Source organism: Scyliorhinus canicula, chromosome 24, assembly GCF_902713615.1.
Source record: "Scyliorhinus canicula chromosome 24, sScyCan1.1, whole genome shotgun sequence".
Classification (NCBI taxonomy): Eukaryota; Metazoa; Chordata; class Chondrichthyes; order Carcharhiniformes; family Scyliorhinidae; genus Scyliorhinus; species Scyliorhinus canicula.
In genome coordinates, this window is record NC_052169.1 from 8,268,467 (window position 1) to 8,288,008 (window position 19,542).

Here is a 19,542-nt window from a genome sequence, read left to right on the forward strand (position 1 = left end):
AGGAAAACGGAGGTCTCTTTGCTCAGTAGTTAGCGCCTCTCGCACTAAACTGCAAGGGCCCGGTTCAAGTCCCATTCCAGGTCCAGGAATTTCTGCCAACGTCTACCGAGATGGTAGACTTAGAACTGAGTTGAGGGGGAACTACGTCTCGCAGAGGGTGGTGAATTTGTGGAACTCGCTGCCCCATAGTGCGGTGGAGTCTGAGTCATTAAATGGTTTCAAGGAGATAGATATATTTCTGATTTAAAACAAAAACAGGTTAACGGGAAATGGGGAACAGGTGGATTTGAGACCAGGAAGAGATCAGCCATGATCTGATTGAATGGCAGAGCAGGCTCGTAGGGCTGAATTTCCTAGTTCTGCTCTTAATTCCTACAACAGTTCTATTAATAGACGAATGATTAAGCATTTTCTCCAACTTATGAAATATTTGGCGTGTGTTAAATGCATTTAATCATATTCATGAAAATGAAAATCGCTTATTGTCACGAGTAGGCTTCAATGAACTTACTGTGAAAAGTTGCCACATTCCGGCGCCTGTCCGGGGCCATGGGGCCATAGTTAGTGAACAAGTACAATTTCAATCTTGCGACCCCCTGATTAGCTTAAGTTTCCAATCCTGATCTTGGCCGATTGATTTTTTTCCCCTCCCTTCAATCGTACTAATTAAACTCAAACCCTGAGCGGATCCGATCAAAGCTCACTGACCAGGCAAGTCAGGAAGGAAAATCCATCTGGAATTTCCCCAAGGGTTCTTCTCACTGACTACGTGCCCATCTGGGATTTCCACTGAATCTTTCAAGGTTGATTGAGCGAACCCCATAGTTTATTTTGCCAATAAAGGTTGAAAATGTACATTTAATTTTCTTAGCACTTACGTATTACAGTAGCGGAAAACCCCTCGGACATCGACCTCTCGTATTATCAGGTCTAAGACGGGAATATTTGCTGAAGGTTTACCCATACCGACAAGGACTAGCACTCCTCCAGACTTGGTAGCCTGTGGGAAAAAAAACATGTGATAAACGACGTATCTTCGCTCAAAATTTTGGTTGGACGTTGAAATTCATCTGTCAAAACTGCTCCCCCCCCACCCTAAAAGGATACCGCAGTCTACAATCATAGCTAAGGAACTCTCTTAGCCAAGATGTCCCCATCAATTTTCTTTCATGAAATCAATCTGCTTTTTGATATTTAATAGACTTTTTCATTCAGGATACAGAACAGTTACAGGAATACGGCAATATCTTGCATTGCTTTAATAATGGGCCAACGTCTCAGCTTGGGAAACTAAGGGCGGAATTCTCCGCTCCCGGGAAAAATCGGGAAGGCCGTCGTAAACTCGGCCGAGTTTCACAACGGCCTCGGAGGCCGCTCCTCTCACCTTATTCACCCCCACCTGCGGGGGCTAGGAGCGGCGCTCCGTTATTCTCGGCCGCCGGGTCTTGACGCTTGGCGGCGTGCCGAGAATGACGCGACGGCGGCGCCTATGTGACGTCAGCCGCGCATGCGCAGGTTGGCCGGCTCCAACCCGCGCATGCGCGGCTGACATCACGACGGCTGACGGCTCAAACCCGCGCATGCGCGGTTCCCGTCTTCCCCTCCGCTGCCCCGCAAGACATGGCGGCTTGATCTTGCGGGGCGGCAGAGGGGAAAGAGTGCGTCGCTTTGAGACGACGGCCCGACGATCGGTGGGCACCGATCGCGGGCCAGTCCCCTCCTGAGCACGGCCGTGGTGCTCACTCCCCTCTCCGCCCCCCACAAGCTTCAAACGGACCTTTGGCGCCCATGTTCATGACGGCAGCGACCAGGTGTGGTTGCCGCCATCGTGAACCGGTCGCAAACGGCAGGCCCCTCGGCCCATCCGGGCTGGAGAATCGCCGGTCGCCGTGAAAGACGGCGAGCGGCGATTCTTCCGAGCGGGGGGTGGGAGAATCGCGGGGAGCACCAGGGGGTCGTGAAATAAGTCGCCCGGCCCTCCCGTGATTCTCCCACCCGGCATGGGGAGCGGAGAATTGCGCCCTAAGTGTTGCCAACTGGACAGAAATGCGGTTCGAGTTCAATGAATTAAAAGCTGGTAGTGTCCGTAATGGTGACCTTGACAACTATTGTCGATTGCTGTAATAACCCATCTGGTTCATGTTTCGGGGGGAAGGAAATCTTCCATGAAAGAACTTGTAACAAGTCGACAGCCCCCCCCCCCCCCCCCCCCCCCCCCATCTTGGGGAACATGCTGACAGGCACTGCAAAAATGTGCCACAGCGGCTACCCCTGCAGCCTCACAGCTCCAGGGTCCCAGGTTCAAATCCTGCTTGGGTGACTGTCCGCGCAGAGACTGCACGTTCTCCCCGGGGCTGCGTGGGTTTCCTCCCACAAGTCCAAAGATGTGCAGGTTAGGTGGATTGGCCATGCTAAATTGCTGCCCCTTAGTGTCCAAAAGGGTTAGGCGGGGGTTACTGGGATAGGGTGGAGGCGTGGGCTCAAGTAGGCGGCTCTTTCCAAGGGCTGGTGCAGACTCGATGGGCCGAATGGCCTCCTTCTGCACTGTTAACTCTGTGACAAGATGGCCCCTAATTGGCCCGTTAATTATACTAATTGGCTGCCTGCCACCTTGTATTCAATTAGTTTGACTAAAATGACAGAGGTACCTGCCCATCTTACTTTGGACACCGGTATCAGCTCCCATACTCACAAAGACACCGGCCTGCTCACACAACTCTGCTCCGGTACATTCGATGGATATGTCGGGCATTGCTCCACCCAGAACTTGCTTCACTTTCTGACTCAGCTCCTTGGCACTCGTGCCCCTGTCGACTGCAATGGTGAAACTGGCTCCCATCTGCTTCGCCTTCTCCAGCCGATCCATTGACAAATCTGAAACGTTGCAACGGGGACAGGAGTCAGGCACGGCCACATTGGCGATTTTGAAGGGAAGTGAAGACGGAGGAGGCCACTCGAGGCAGAACGAGCAGCAAAGAAACCGAACCCGAGTCTTCGGACAAGGAATGCTTTTATTATCTACGTTACGCACCTCGGAGATATGGACAACTAGCAAAGAGGGTATTGAGAAACTGAATGTAAGATCGGTTCCGGTAAAGTCGGCACAGTCCCAGATGACCACGGGCTGCTTTCCCCTTTGGGAGACAGAGCTGACTGGTGGTGATTGAACCTGAGGGTCACCACACCTCAGGCGAGGGGCAAGGTTGAGAAGGGCGGCACGATAGCACAGTGGCCCCCAGGCCCCAACTTGCCCACCACTGACTAAATAGGTAGCACAGTGGTTAGCACTGTTGCTCCACAGCTCCAGGATAGTGCTGAAGGATGTTATGGGTTACAGAGGGACATAGATAAGCTTCAGAACTGGGCTGAGAGGTGGCAGATGGAGTTTAATGCGGAGAAGCGTGAGGGGGCTCACTTTGGAAGGAGTAACAGGAATGCAGAGTACTGGGTTAATGGGGTCACTGTCTGAGCGGAGTCTGCACCGTTCTCCCCGTGTCTGCGTGGGTTTCCTCCGGGCGCTCCGGTTTCCTCCCACAAGTCCCGAAAGACGTGCTTGTTGGGTGAGTTGGACATTCTGAATTCTCCCTCTGTATACCCAACAAGGGGCCGCAGTGTGCTGCCGTGATGCTCATCATATTTGCAAAGCAACCGTCTAAAAATGAATAATACGCTTGTACGGGGAAACACAAGGCTGTGGCTGGGAATAATTGTTTTTTCTCCAGAGAGCTGACACAGACATGTTAAGCCGAATGGTCCCATTCTGTGCTGCAAAGCGGAGGCAATTCTCTGTGTGAATTCCTGAAGGAGAAAAGAAAGACTTAGAGCTACGCAACGTGAAGATGATGCATTCTATTACCATTTTTAAGAGTTCTGTGCCCAGGCAAGACATGCAAAATGCTTGATCCATTGTCCACGTTTCAATCTTAATTTTAGTGACAATAATCCACGACAGATCAACAGTGCGCCGATTCTGCATGGAGCAGATTTTAGCTTTTGCGTTTTAAATTAGGAGAGAGACACAAAATAAACAACTCACCGCAGATCACAATCTGAGACGCCCCCATGGATTTGGAAACGAGCAGATTCACAAGCCCAATCGTCCCTTTGGTTCAAAAGAGATTATCCATCAGAAAAACATTGGGCAGGTTGTTATGGGAGCGGCGTTTTCAGAACCCCAAGATGTATCATGGAGTTCAACCAACCTCTCCCTTTAATGTATTGTTGCTTTTGAAGCACACGGCTTGGTCTCCAGGTGTGGTATTACAATTATGGACACGTGGGTTTTTAAACACAAAACAATGTTTATTCCATGAATTCAACTTAACCTTTTTAAATAAACATTGGATCCCTTAACACCCCTTACTTCAAAGATAACCCCGAAAATAATACGATACTAAATAATCCCTCAAAATGTTCCTTCAAACCTTCAAAAGACTTAACACCTTTAAACAGAAACACATCAGGTTAAAGACATTACTATTATGAGTTTAAATCACCCAAATGATTCAGAGATCGTCTTTCCTGGCAGAGATCACAGCAGATCCAGCTCACTGCAAACACAGACACAGCCAAGCTCTGTTTCTCCATGCAGCTCTCAGCAAACCAGCCAGGCACTTTTCAGCTGCTCTCTCAAACTGAAACTAAAAGCAGAAGTGAGCTCAACTCAGCTACCCCCCACCCTCTGACATCACTTCAGTAATCTGAGCCGCTCCATTTCTTAAAGGTACATTGCTTAAACATCCATTTCTTAAAGGTACTCTCACATGACAAGGGACAGGGTGGGAAAAAAAAAACAAGGATAAACTTCCCTGGTACAAGGCCTCAATTTAACAGATTTGGAGAATGCGGGGTGAGGGGGGGTCTGGACTCACATACAGGCCAGACTGCGTAGAGACAGCAGATTTCCTTCCCTAAAGGGAGCGGACCAGATTGGTTTTCACAACAGTCAATGATCATTCCATAGTCGCCACGGAAACTAGCTTTGCATTCCACAATTATTGATTTGAATTTACATTCCACCTGCGGCTGTGGTGGGATTTGAACCCATGTCCCTCGAGCATTAGCCTGGGCTTCTGGATTACTAGTCTCAATACCGCTACACCGCCCTGAAATATTGTCCATCTTATGAACTGAAGCATCTTTTCATTTTTTAAAATAATTAATTTCCTTCCCCATCTCTCTCGTTCTCTATGAAGACCCAGGAAACTGGACGGTAGGGCGAGCGCTGGTGTATTTATTATACACACAGAGTAAAATCCCGTTGGGACAATGAACATGCCGGTCCCTTTTATACAATGTTCTTACAAGCCACAGCTGGGCCGGCCTCCGCCCACTAGTGGGGAATCACATACTCCACCAGCCCCACAGGGAGATCGATCAATGTATCCCCGTGTCGTAATCGTGATAAATGGGGGAGCAGGCTCGAAGGGCCAAAAGGCCTCCTCCTGCTCCTATCTTCTATATATCTATGACCTCGTGGGGGTCATTATATTCTCCAACAGAATTAATGCAGTCAGATGTGTCCCTCCCGGGCTGCGAGGTATGTGGAAACGCACTGTCGAAAACTCAGATTTCGACTTCTTCTGCTCCTCTACAATGATTCATGTTTATATGTTGTCCTTGATGTAATAAAACATTCCAAGGTGTTTCACAGGGGCATTGTAAATCGAAACATGAGGCACACGTAAGGAGATATTGGGCCAGTTGACCAAAAGTTTAGAACATAGAACAGTACAGCACAGTACAGGTCCTTCAGCCCACGATGTTGTGCCGACCATTTATCCTAATCTATGATCAACCTAACCTACACCCCTTCAATTTACTGCTGTCCATGTGCCTGTCTAAGAGTCGCTTATATGTCCCTAATGACTCTGACTCCACCACCTCTGCTGGCAGTGCATTCCACACACCCACCACTCTCTGTAAAGAACCTACCTCTGCCATCTCCCTTATACCTTCCTCCAATCACCGTAAAATTATGTCCCCTTGTGACAGCCATTTCCACCCTGGGGAAAAGACTCTGGCTATCCACTCGATCCATGCCTCTCATCACCTTGTACACCTCTATCAAGTCACCTCTCTGCCTTCTTCGCTCCAGTGAGAAAAGCCCTAACTCCCTCAACCTTTCTTCATAAGACATGCCCTCCAGTCCAGGCAGCATCCTGGTAAATATCCTCTGTACCCTCTCCAAAGCATCCACATCCTTCCTATAATGAGGCGACCAGAACTGGACACAATATTCCAAGTGTGGTCTAACTAGGGTTTTATAAAGCTGCAGCAAAACCTCGCGGCTCTTAAACTCAATCCCCGTTAATGAAAGCCAACACAACATACCCCTTCTTAACAACCCTATCAACCTGGGTGGCAACTTTGAGGGATCTATGTAGATGGAACCCCAAGATCCCTCTGTTCCTCCACACTTCCAAGAATCCTGCCCTTAACCCTGTATTCCGCATTGCTCGGAGACGTTTGACAGAACCTTGTGGGGGCCACGGAAATCTCGGCCACCAGCTGGAGAGCCCTCGAGAGGCCCACGTCTCCTCTTTGCGAAGGCTACAGGGGAGGGTGCAAGATTCCACCCTTAAGTTTTAAGAAGGGGGCAGCACGGTGGCGCAGTGGGTTAGCCCTGTTGCCTTACGGCGCCGAGGTCCCAGGTTCAATCCCGGCTCTAGGTCTCTGTCCGTGTGGAGTTTGCACATTCGCCCCGTGTTTGCGTGGGTTTCACCCCCACAACCCAAAGATGTGCAGGGGAGGTGGATTGGCCATGCTAAATTGCCCCTTAATTGGAAAAAATGAATTGGGTACTTTAAATTTTTTTTTTTTTTTTTAAAGTTTTAAGAAGCATCTTTAAAGTGAGGAAAGAGAGAGGCGGGGTGAGAATTCCAGAGCTCAGGGCCCAGGGAGCTGAAGGAGCGGACACCGGTGATTAAAGTCGGGGCGTGCAAGAGACCAGAATTAGAGCAACGCAGAGATCTTGAAGCTTTGCAGGGCTGTTGTGGGGGTTGAGTAATTTAATCCCGTAGGTCAATGTAACGCATGGTAGCGCAGTAGTTAGCACTATTGCTTCACAGCGCAAGGGACCCAGGTTCGATTCCCGGCTTGGGTCACTGTCTGTGTGGAGTCTGCATGTCCTCCCTGTGTCTGTGTGTGTTTCCTGCGGGATGCTTCTGAGCGAGCTGGTCAGAAGTGTTTTAGCCTTGAAGGGAATAGGGACTCTCTCTCTCTCTCTCTGCTGAAGCACTGCTTTATTGTTCCAAAACCAGTGAGTCCCTGGCACACCTTTATTACTGTATAGTTGAAATGATCTTGAGTCAACAAAGAAAGCAGTAAGCCTTGCCAGAGAAAACCCTCTCAAGCTTAGAAGGAAGAAGCATCAAAGCGAAAGCTTGAACCCTGGAAAGACTTTAACCGAAAACCATCATCGTACACCGGAGGGAGATCTTTCATCGTTTTTAACTTGATCATAGTTTTCCTTCCCTCTCCAACCCTCTCTATGTTGTCTGCCTGTGTGTGTTTACATAGAGTGGGCGAGTTGAAAGGGAGGTGGTTGGGTAAAGGTAGTCAGCTACATGTTTGCCATTTTACTTATTTTGCCATTAAATAATAAAAGGTTATTTGTGTTAAATTTACAAACTGATGACTGCGGTTTATTGGTTGATCTCGGCCAAGGTCCACGGGTATCTTAAAATAACATCCAATTTCATTTGTGTTGCGGCTCTGGGTCAAGTGGGGCTGGAATTGACCGCGCACCAGCCCAGGGGGTCGTGAGAACCGTGCATGACCTACCTGCCCCTAATATGAAGACTTTGCTGCCAATTGTCACCCCTCCTCTGCGGCAGGCATGAATAGCAACAGAAAGGGGCTCAATCATTGCACCGTCCTCAAAGCTCACAGATTCAGGCAGCCTGAAACAAGAATGAAACACTAGAAACACTAAACGTTCCAGACATAAACCAATCTGAAAGCAAGAGATATTGTTATCAAACCTTTTTCAGCCAGCACGCATCAGGATAGACTCAAGAATGGCTCATTTCAAAGGAAGCAACAACTGATACTTCATGAGAAAAGGATTTGGATTGGTTGAGGAGGCGTTGCCATAGAGAATACATCAGGTAACTACTGACCCCGCGCTTTTGTTTAATTCAAAAAAAAGATGCAAGATGCCTGGACATGTCCTTTATACTTGCAGAAGATAATCTTTGACGGAGTGTCTCTTTTCTTTCAAGTTCTGTACAACCAGGCGAACTATAAATTAACCTCTGTGATGGAAAGGGAACTGCAGGCTTTTAAAAAAAATTGAGAGTACAATCCAGAGCCCTGTTGAGCAACATTATTTTAAAATGGGAATTAAAACGGGCATGAGGCAACTGAACCTGAAAAAAAAAAGTTTTTAGCTCTTTTATCACCACTAAAAACCAAAAAGATGATCTGATCATAATCATATTGCTAGGGCAGCACGGTGGCGCAGTGGGTTAGCACTGCTGCCTCACGGCACCGAGGTCCCAGGTTCGATCCCGGCTCTGGGTCACTGTCCGTGTGGAGTTTGCACATTCTCCCCGTGCTTGCATGGGTTTTGCCACCAAAATCCAAAAGATGTGCAGGGTAGGTGGATTGGCCACGCTAAATTGCCCCTTAATTGGAAAAAATGAATTGGTACTTTAAATTATTTTTAAAAAAAATAATCATGTTGCACTTTGTGAGGAGCTCACCGTGTGCAAGTTGGTTGCCACATTTCCTGCATTGCAGCAGTGACTACCCTTCAAAGGTACTTCATTGGCTGTGAACTTGGAGCCCTTTGGGATACACCGAGGTTAGGAAAGGCGCTATATAAATGTAGGTTCTTTCCTTCTGAGGAACAGTACACAACTATAGCCTTGGGCTGTCTACATTTGGAAAGGTGACTACCCTGCCCAACCAGCTTTGCAAAGTAATAGAATTCATAGGTGCGGCACGGTGGCGCAGTGGTTAGCACTGCTGCCTCACCGAGGCGCCGAGGACCCGGGTTCGATCCCGGCTCCGGGTCACTGTCCGTGTGGAGTTTCCGCATTCTCCCCGTGTCTGCGTGGGTTTCGCCCCCACAGCCCAACGATGTACAGGGTCGGTGGATTGGCCACGCTAAATTGCCCCTTAATTGGGAAAAAAAAAGTAATAGAATTCACACCTGACACCCAATCTGAGCTGCTGAGGATCCAAAATAAACGTCACGTGAACCAGGAGCAGGAAACAGAAAATGCAGGTCTGACAGCCTCTATGGAGAGAGAAGGGAGCTCACGTTTCGAGTCTGATTGACTTTGTGCCAAAGCTGGAGAGAAGTGGAAATAGGGTCAGATTTATACTGTGGTGGTGAGGACGGGGGGGGGGGGGGGGGGGGGGGGCTGCATGGAGCAATGGGGCTGGATAGAGGATCAGCGATAGGTGGAGATTAACAAGGATGTTGTGGACAGAAAGACAAAGGGGATGTTAATGTGGGTGATCAAGCCTACGAAGTGTGCTGATGGCAGCTCCTAAAAAGATTAGAATGTGTTGATGGCAGAACGAAGGTAAGCAGTGTGCCAAACGTAGACTGTATGTCACGTGAGGAGATTATGTGAGTCGGCGATCTTCTTTAGCATCAACACGGATGCACTCACCCAGCTACATTCCTAGCGGCAACAAAATAATTGCCTGGGTCCAAAAGTACAGAACATGTCGTACTTACAACTGCACAGAACCCACGTAGCTTGTGCTAAAACTGCATAGTTTAAAAGTGAGTTTTCGAATGTCCCAGGCGACTCCGTTCGTTCAAACACATCTGATTTGAATTGACACGGGCTCTGAAAAAGCCTTGCGTTGCAATCGAATGCAACCCAGGCAGGGGCAGGGGCAGGTAGGGGCTGGTTTAGCACACTGGGCTAAATCGCTGGCTCTTAAAGCAGACCAAGGCAGGCCAGCAGCACGGTTCAATTCCCGTACCAGCCTCCCCGAACAGGCGCCGGAAAGTGGCGACTAGGGGCTTTTCACAGTGACTTCACTGAAGCCGACTCGTGACAATAAGCGATTTTCATTTTCATTTTTTTTTCAGGGGAAATGTGTGAAAGCTTTCTCCTCTCATAACTTGGCGATTGACAGCAAGGCATGCTGGGGGTCCCGGCGTAGCGGAGTGGCAGGCAGCAGAAGCCCTACAGGGGTATCGAGTGCGCAAGAAGGAGCTTAAAAAGGAAATTCGGAGAGGAGGAAAAGGGGACACGAGACGATATAAGTTGTTTTACAAGTACATTAAGGGTGCAGGGCTAATGAGGGAAGGAGTAGGGCCCATTGAGGACCGCAATGCTAATGTGTGTGTGGAGCCGGACAATGTAGGTGGGTTTCTAAATGAATACTTTATTTGGGTTATTTACTGGTGAGAGGGACGACCTGGGTCTGGAAATCAGGCAGAAAGACTGTGATAGAATAGGAGAAATTAACATAGACTGTGAGGTGGTTCCGAGTGGTTTGGCAGGTTTAAAAGTCAATAAATCTCCAGGGCCAGATGCTCAACAGGGGATAAACCGATCATTTGACTCCACACAACAAATATTGGAAGCGTTCCCTGGTTGACTGAGCAATCACCTGACCTGCACATTACACCATTCAAGTAACTTGCTGCAGACTGACTTTTCAAACCTGAGACTTGACTTCAATGGGCGCAAGAATGAGGCCATTTCATTTTGGGCTGCTCAGTTACAGATTATATCTTGACACAATGCCAAGCACAGTGCCAAGAGTGGACAGGCCCCACATTATTCCAGTAATAAAGTCACTAACGGGTGGGGTTTGGCTCATAGTTCCTGCTTCTACAAAAGGATTTGTTAGAAAAGGTTTTTTAAAAAAAATAGCCAGTGCATAAGACCACAAGACATAGGAGCAGACGGAGGCCATTCAGCCCGTCGGGGCAGCTCCGCCATTCAATGAGACCATGTCTGATCTGATGTACTGCACTTTCTCAGCTGCGGCGGGATTCTCCCCTACCCGGCGGGGCGGGGGGTCCTGGCGTAGCGGAGTGGCGCCAACGACTCACATTGAGGGGCTAGGCCCGCGCCGGAGTGGTTGGCGCCACGCCGATAGGCGCCAAAACCGGCCTTTGACGCCCGCCGGCTGGCGTCAGGGCTGGCCAAAAGGCCTTCGCCGGTTCACGTATGCGCCGGTGCGTCAGCGGCCGCTGACGTCACCACCGGGGCATGCGCGGTAGGGGGGTTCACTTCCACCTCCGCCATGGTGGAGGCCGTAGCGGCGGCGGAAGAAAAAGAGTGCCCCCCACGGCACTGGCCCACCCGCCGATTGGCGGGCCCCGATCGTGGGCCAGGCCACCGTGGGGGGGCCACCACCCCCGGGGTCGGATCCCCCGGTGCCCCCCCCCCCCCCCCCCCCCCCCCCGAGGACCGCACCTGCTGGCCTACCAGCCAAATCCCGCCGTGTGGGACCATGTCCATTTCACGCCACTGGGACTGGCCAGAAACCGACGGCCGCTCGGCCCATCGGGGGGCAGAATTGCCAGGGGGGGGGAGGGAACCGCTGCCAACGGCTCCCGTCCGGCGTGGCGTGATCCCCACCCCCCGCCCGAAAACCAGCGCTGGAGAATATGCAAGGGTCAGAGCGGCGGGGCGGGATTCCCCCCCCCCCCCTCCGATATTCTCCGATCCGGCAGGGGGTCGGAGAATCCCACAAATAGAGTCATAGATGTTTACAGCACGGAAACAGGCCCTTCGGCCCAGCTGGTCCATGCTGCCCAGTTTCTATCACTAAGCTAGTCCCACCTGCCCACATTTGGCCCATATCCCTCCATACCCACCCTGCCCATGGAACTGTCTGACTGCTTTAAAAAAAAATTTAGAGTGCCAATTCACTTTTCCAATTAAGGGGCAATTTAGAGTGGCCAATTCACCTACCCTGAACATCTTTGGGTTGTGGGGGCGAAATCCATGCAAACACGGGGAGAACGTGCAGACTCCGCACAGACAGTGACCCATCAGGGAATCGAACCTGGGACCCTGGCGCTGTGAAGTCACAGTGCTAGACACGTGTGCTACCGTGCTGCCCTAAATTCGTTGCCCTTCCCCTAATTCAGTGGGCAGTTAAGAGTCAACCACATTGATGTGGGTCTGGAGTCACGTATTATGATGTAGGTCAGACCGGGTAAGGATGGCAGATTTCCTTCCCCATAAAGGATATTAGCAAACCAGATGGGGTTCTAATGACAAAAGATGCTAAGTTTCATGGCCACTGTTTCCAAAGCTAGTGTTCAATTCAACATTTTATCAATTGAATTTAAATTCCACCAGTGGCCGTGGTGAGATTTGAACCCATAACCCCAGAGCATTCACCTGGGTTCTGGACTGCTGCTCCCGTGCCATTACTAGTAAGCCACCGTATCCCCTGATTGGGAGATGCTAGTGACCATGCCGGCACTGATGCTAATGGCTTAATGGAGCACATGAGACACACACCAGATTAAGACACAAAAAGAAAATGTCAGCATTCTCCTTGGCCAGACACAGTCAAACTTTCGATTGTCATAAATTCCCAAAGTTATCCCGCTTCCCAAAAATGTCGTGCAAAAAACCATCAGGGCCATTTGTCCCCAAATAACTGATGCTCACTTGTAACAATAGCTGGCATCATGGGTATTGTATCGGCAAAGATTCCCGTCATCAGGAGGAGTAGCGGAGAAGAAAATGGTCGGGGAGAGGTTGTAGCGCCCAGCTCTGCAATGCTCATCTATTTCCCTCGGGATGCCAGGCTCAATGGCGACTCGGTCACCTGCGGGAGAGCAAACATTCGGACAATCAGTTGGCTATCCTTCAACACCAGCAAACATCCCCGCAAACCCAAACAACTTGGAGTGGTCATCCTGGCTCAGACTTCATGCTTCTGGTGCTGTATCTACAACGGGCTCCAACTTAGCCCAAGTGTGGATGCCAGACTTAGATCTGACAGAAAGAAGGAGGCCAAGGCCGGGACGCTCCGTCGCCCGCTACCACCGCTGCGAGCGAGCATGGAGAATTCGGCGCTGGGCCGAGTCTGCCATTCACTGCAGCGGGACCGGAGAGTCCGGCTGTGCCAAACGGGACGGAGATGTGGGATTGGAGGAGAACGCAAAGGAACAGAAGAAGGACCAAATGATGAAGTGCGGAGGAGAGTGAGAAAACCAAAGAAATGTGCTGAACATCATTGGGAAGGGATGGCGGGTCTGGGTTGGGCATGTCTGAAAAGGAAACGGACTTGTAAAAGATGCTGGGGGGGGAGATTTTAAGGAAAAGGAGGGAGACAATGGACGGGACTTTCTGCCCCCCCCACCCCCGGTGATTTTCCAGCCTCACCGGTCTCTGCTGTTTTGTATTGTCGCCCGCCCCGCTGCCTGATAACCCACAGCCGGGAGTTGTCTTTGCCGTGACAGGAGGATCGCGCCCAATGTCAATGCTGGATTGCGTGGAGATTGAAGGAAGTTATTGACAAATGGAAAGACTGGCGCAGGAAAGAGAGAGAGAGAGACAGATATTGTAAAGCTACCATGAGCCAATGACCTGCCCTTCACGGAAAAGACTCAGTTGATCGCTGACCTCGCTTTGTGACGCTGCACGATTGGGGAAAACCACCTCATGGTTCAGTTGAAACCTGAGCCGTGCAAATTGGGTAACGTTCTAGATTCAAACCTCATTAGCTGATCCTGGCTGGGGAAGTGGTGTGGGGACTAAAATTGGGCACCGGACCCAGAATTTGAGAAGGGAAGACCGTCTGGCATTCCCATTCTGAAACACTGTCGGAGGGCACATGCATGACCACTGGACGTAACGGGACGAGCCACGCACGGCTGCACTGGGCTCCATACTTGATCATCCGGCCTTCACTCACTGACTTAGGACCGACAGCCAAGGCTGACCATTGGCGGTCGGACCCCATTTCAGGAGAGGGGTGGGGGTGTTATTGGGAAGAAACGAGGGAGAGAAAAATAATTCCGTTCAGGTGATAGACGGACAAGATAGAAAATAGGAGCAGTAGTAGGCCTTCGAGCCTGCTCTGCCACTCAATATGAACACGGCTGATCATCCAACTCAGGCATTGTCAAACTCGGGGGGGTGGGGCCCGCGGGCGGGTGTCAGGAGGGTCGCGGAGCCGTTCGTCACGGCGCTCCCGATCGCGCAAATCTGTGTCGCAACAGCCGGCTGCAAGCGGCCTTCAAAATGGTCGCGAACATGTAAATAAAATGCGGCCGCACTGCGCATGCATGCCAGGTCATCGGCGCGCATGCGCAAAACTATGTACATGCACGCCGCCGATCGGGCTCGCGTGCGTAGTGCCGCTCCTTTTTATTTTAAACGGACGCAGCTTTTTGTTTTACAAGTTCGGGGAGGGGTGGGTGTTTATTCATTTTATTCATTTACTTTTATTTCTTTCATTTATTTTATTCATTTTATTTTTTTTTACAAGTTTTATTCGATAAAATTTTACAGGAAAAGAATGCAGAACTTTGGACAGATGGAGACTCCATACTTTCCGACACCGGAAGGCTTCACCTTCATCCAACAGGTTCCATTGGGGGAGCGTGTACGAGGGCCAAAGGGACCCAAAACCATTTCCTCCATTTTTGTCAGCAGCAAAGAAGGTCAGAGAAAATGGTGGGTCGCGCACCATAAAAATGGGTCCCCGGAAAGGAAGTTTGAAGAACACTGATCCAACTCGTTCCTGAATGGTCACATGCAACACCTTTGGAAGAAATGTGCCTTTCACAGCATAAACCACCAGTTTGGACTTTTCCCTTTCATAACCCACAGCAAAGTTAGTTGAAGATAAGCTCTGAGCAAATAATTAAGACTTCAATATTTTCCAAACCCACATTCGGTGAGGACAATTTAGCTTTGCCAACGAATCTGAGTCCTCCTGCGGGAGGGTCTCGAACAAGGGGTCACAGTGTCAGGATCCGGGATAGACCATTTACGACTAAGTTGAGGAAAGATTTCTTCACTTGTAGGGCGGTGAAGCTGTGGAATTCACTACCACAGAAGGCTGTGGAGGCCAAGTTACTGAATGTATTTAAGGAGTGGAGTAAGAAGTCTTACAACACCAGGTTTGTTTTGAATCAGTAGCTTTCGGAGCGCAGCTCCTTCCTCAGGTTAGTGAAGGAGCAGTGCTCCGAAAGCTAGTGATTCGAAACGAACCTGTTGGACTTTAACCTGGTGTTGTAAGACTTCTTACTGTGCTCACCCCAGTCCCACACCAGCATCTCCACATCATATTTAAGAAGGAAATAGATTTCTAGACTCTGCAAGGTGTCAAGGAGTATGGGACGAGAGTGGCAATACGAGAGAGAGGATCAGCCATGATCGTAATGAATGGCGGAACAGGCTCGAGGGGCTGAATGGCCTCCTCCTGCTCCTATTCTCTATGATTCTCACACTTGCGACTGCTGAGGTGACGTAACCGTGTCTGTTTTCTGTTGTGTGGACTGACCTGCCTTAAGATGCCGAACTTCAGATCCCACTTTCGATACTGACCCGGAGGCCTCGTGCCCCAAGACCATTGGCTTCTTCAAAATAAAATCTCCAATTCCTCCATTCTGCCAATAATGAACATCGGAGCCACAGATCCCGACAGAATCAATTTTCAGGAGGACCTCTGAAAGAAATTGTAACCTTAGAAAAGGCGCATTTTAGGTGCATTTTGGGATCTTTTGACAAGTCCACTGAATGGATTTGGCAAAATACGTAGGATTTGAGAAGCGAGCATAGTATATGAAATGAAAATCGCTTATTGTCACGAGTAGGCTTCAATGAAGTTACTGTGAAAAGCCCCTAGTCGCCACATTCCGGCGCCTGTCTGGGGAGGCTGTTACGGGAATCGAACCGTGCTGCTGGCCTGCTTTATAAACCAGCGATTTAGCCTTGTGAGCTAAACCGGCCCCTATATTCAGGCCAGATTTAAAAAGAAGTCCGATAGAATCGATTGGGAGCTCAGTAACAATATGGCCATTCTCACAAGCATCCAAGATATCTGCTCTACTCTATTTTGCCTCTCTTGCGCATTCCCTCTTTCCATTGGCGAATATGCCAATCAGTGTCTTGGACACTAATTTGCTTCCTAAAGGTCTCTGCCTTTGTTTCCACGTTTACAACATCCCTTAGAACCTTCCTTGTTGACCAAGCTTTTAGCCACCTCAGCCCGAATAGTGACTGAATGTCAAATTCTGTTTTACGCGCTGGATGGGTCAACTTTACATTTGTAAAGGTCCACAGCGAAGAAAAGGCCCTTCGGCCCATCGCGTCTGCATTGGCCAAAAATAACCACCTAACTATTTCTTTTTTTCCCAATTCAATTGCACTTTCGCGTAGCCAATCCACATCTTTGGGTTGTGGGGGCGAAACCCACGCAGACACAGGGAGAATGTGCAAACTCCACACGGACAGTGACCCAGAGCCGGGATCGAACCTGGGACCTCGGCGCCGTGAGACAACCGTGCTAACCACTTGCGCCACTGTGCTGCCCCCACCTATTTCTAATCCAATTTCACAGCACTTGGCCCATAGTCTTGTCTGCCTTGGCATCGCAAGGGCACATCTAAAGTACTACTCAAGTGTAATGAGGGTCTCTGCCTCCACCACCCTTTCAGACTCCAACCACCCTCTGGGTAAAACAGTTTTTCGTCACATCCCCTCTGAACCTCCTGTCTCTTAACGTAAATCTATGTCCCCTGATCATTGATCGCTCCACCAAGGGGAAACGTTTCTTCCTGTCTACACTCTCTATGCCCCTCACTTTTAAACATCTCAATCATGCCCTCCCCCTCTCTCAATCTCCTCTGCTCCAAGGAAAACAACCCTCGTCTATCCAATCTCTCTTCATAACTAAAATTCTCCAGCCCAGGCAACGTCCTGGTAAATGTCCTCTACATCATTTCCAGCACTATCATATCCTTCCTATAATGTGGATTCAAGAACTGCACACAATACTCTCGCTGTGGCCTCACCAACGTTTTATACAGTTCCAGCATAACCTCCCTGCTCTTAAACTCTGGGCGCGATTCTCCGCCCCCCACGACGGGTCGGAGAATAGTGGGAGGGCCTTCCCGACATTTTTCCCGCCCTCCCGCTATTCTCCCCCCCCCCCCCCGCCTAACTCCCGACACGAATCGCTGCCGCCGTTTTTTACGGCCGGCAGCGATTCACAGCTGATTAGATGGGCCGAAGTCCCAGCCCTTTACGCTGTTTTTACGAACGGCAAACACACCTGGTCTGGCCGTTCGTAAAAACGGCGGGAACAACTCGCTTTTTATAACCATGGCACCGATTGGCACGGCATTACCACGGCCGTGCCAAGGGTGCCATGGGCCCGCGATCGGTGCCCACCGATCGCGGGCAGCGGGCCCGATGCCCGCGCACTATTTCTCCTTCCGCCGCCTCGCAGTATCCATTCGCGGGGCGGCTGAGGGGCATCCCGGCTCGCGCATGCGCGGGTTTCGCGCAAATACGCGATGACGTCATCCGCGCATGCGCGGGTTGGAATCTTCCAATCCGCGCATGCGCGGCTGACCGTCATATGACGCGTCAGCCGGCGCTTACTCCGGCAAGCGGGCTTAACGAAATTCGTTAAGCCCGTGATGCCGGAGCTTACGGCGTCGGGCTGCTAGCCCCGACCGGGGACCAGAATCGGTTCCCGGTCGGGAAGGGGCGCGCTGGCGTCAAACCCGCCCGGGTTTGACACCAGCCTTACGATTTCTTCCGTTTTGGGAGAATCGCGCCCTCTATACCTCAGCTAATAAAGGCAAGTATGCCATATGCCTTCTTAACCACTGTATCCACCTGCCCGGCTACCTTAAGGAACCAGTGTAGATGCACACCAAGGCCCCTCTGATCCTCGGGGCTTCCCAGGGTGCTGCCGTTTATCATGTAATCCCTTACCTTGTTTGTCCAGCCCAAGTGCATCACCTCACACCTATCAGGATTGGCCAACCCGTCTATACCCTCCTGTAATCTAAGGCTATCCTCACTATTTACCACCCCACCAATTTTCATATCATCATAGAATTTACAGTGCCGAAGGAGGCCATTCGGCCCATCGAGTCTGCACCGGCTCTTTGAAAGAGCACCCTATCTATGCCCACACCTCCACCCTATCCCCATAACCCAGTAATCCCACCCAACACTAAGGGCAATGAATATCCATGAACTTACTGATAAACCCTCCGACATTCAAGTCTGAATAATGTGTATATAAACCACAAACAGCAAGAGTCCCAACACTGATCCCTGTGGACACAGGCCTCCATCTGAAAAACACCCCTCGACCATCACCCCCTGCTCCCTTCCGCTCAACCAATTCGAGATCCAGTTAGCCAAATTTCCTTGGATCCAATACCTTCAGTCTCCCATGTGGGATGTTATCAATAGCCTTTGCTGAAGTCCAAGTAGACTACATTCTAATACATTCTCTCATCGACATACCTGGTCACCTCTTTGAAAAATACAATCAAGTCGGTCAGACATGACCTCCCACTAACCAAACCATGCTGACTTGATTCTTGATTAATCCCGGCCTCTCCAAATGCGGATTAATCCTGTCTCTCAGAATTGTTTCCAATAGTTTCCCCACCACGTGCGATCAGACTGACTGGCCTGTAGTCTCTTGGTTTATCCCTTCTTGAATAAATGCTGCCACATTGACTATCCTCCAGTCCTCCGGCTTCTCTTCTGTGGCCAGAGAGGGATTGAAAATTATTGCCAGCCCCCCTGCTATTTCCTCCCTTGCTTCGCTCAACAGCCTGGGATACATTTCATCCGGCCCTGGAGATTTATCTACTTATTAGATATGTTGGCCCAGAAGTCCTATTGGTGTGATATCTACGCTTGACTTTAACTTAGTTCCTTGCAAAGTATCCTGGAATAATTTGTGACATTACAGGTGCTATGTGAATGCAGGTTGTTGCTGCTGCTGTCAGCTCTAAATCTTAGCGCAGGGTGACCATTCATGGTAACTGGAAAGTGGCGGCGATGAACTGCTTCGTAGTAAGTTCTCTCTCCCTCTCATACTCTCCCTCTCTCTCCCTCTCACACTCTCTCTCTCACACACTCTCTCCCTCTCTCACACTCTCTCTCCCTCTCTCACACTCTCCCTCTCTCTCCCTCTCACACTCTCTCTCTCACACACTCTCTCCCTCTCTCACACTCTCTCCCACTCTCCCTCACTCACACTCTCTCTTACACTCTTTCTCTCTCTCCCATTCTCTCCCACTCTCTCTCACTCTCTCCCACTTTCTCCCTCTCTCTCACTCTCTCCCACTTTCTCCCTCTCTCACACTCTCTCTCACTTTCTCCCTCTCGCTCTCTCACACTCTCCCTCGCTCACACTCTCCCTCGCTCACACTCTCCCTCGCTCACACTCTCCCTCGCTCACACTCTCCCTCGCTCACTCTCCCTCGCTCACACTCTCCCTCGCTCACACTCTCCCTCGCTCACACTCTCCCTCGCTCACTCTCCCTCGCTCACACTCTCCCTCGCTCACACTCTCCCTCGCTCACACTCTCCCTCGCTCACACTC

At 50.2% G+C, this 19,542-nt stretch overlaps 1 protein-coding gene across 5 annotated transcripts in view; it reads right to left on the minus strand.

Moving 5' to 3' along the window:
* The window catches only part of LOC119956818 (sorbitol dehydrogenase-like), a 38,196-nt gene that overhangs the window by 1,714 nt on the left and 16,940 nt on the right, over positions 1–19,542 (minus strand). For all 5 annotated transcript variants that reach the window (XM_038784268.1, XM_038784270.1, XM_038784266.1 and 2 more), the window contains 6 exons: positions 15,463–15,627; positions 12,615–12,774; positions 7,786–7,904; positions 4,037–4,102; positions 2,693–2,874; positions 879–1,000 (listed from right to left, as the gene is read on the minus strand). In XM_038784268.1, the coding sequence (XP_038640196.1) occupies positions 879–1,000; positions 2,693–2,874; positions 4,037–4,102; positions 7,786–7,904; positions 12,615–12,774; positions 15,463–15,627 (814 nt within the window). The remainder of the gene's footprint in view (positions 1–878; positions 1,001–2,692; positions 2,875–4,036; positions 4,103–7,785; positions 7,905–12,614; positions 12,775–15,462; positions 15,628–19,542) is intronic.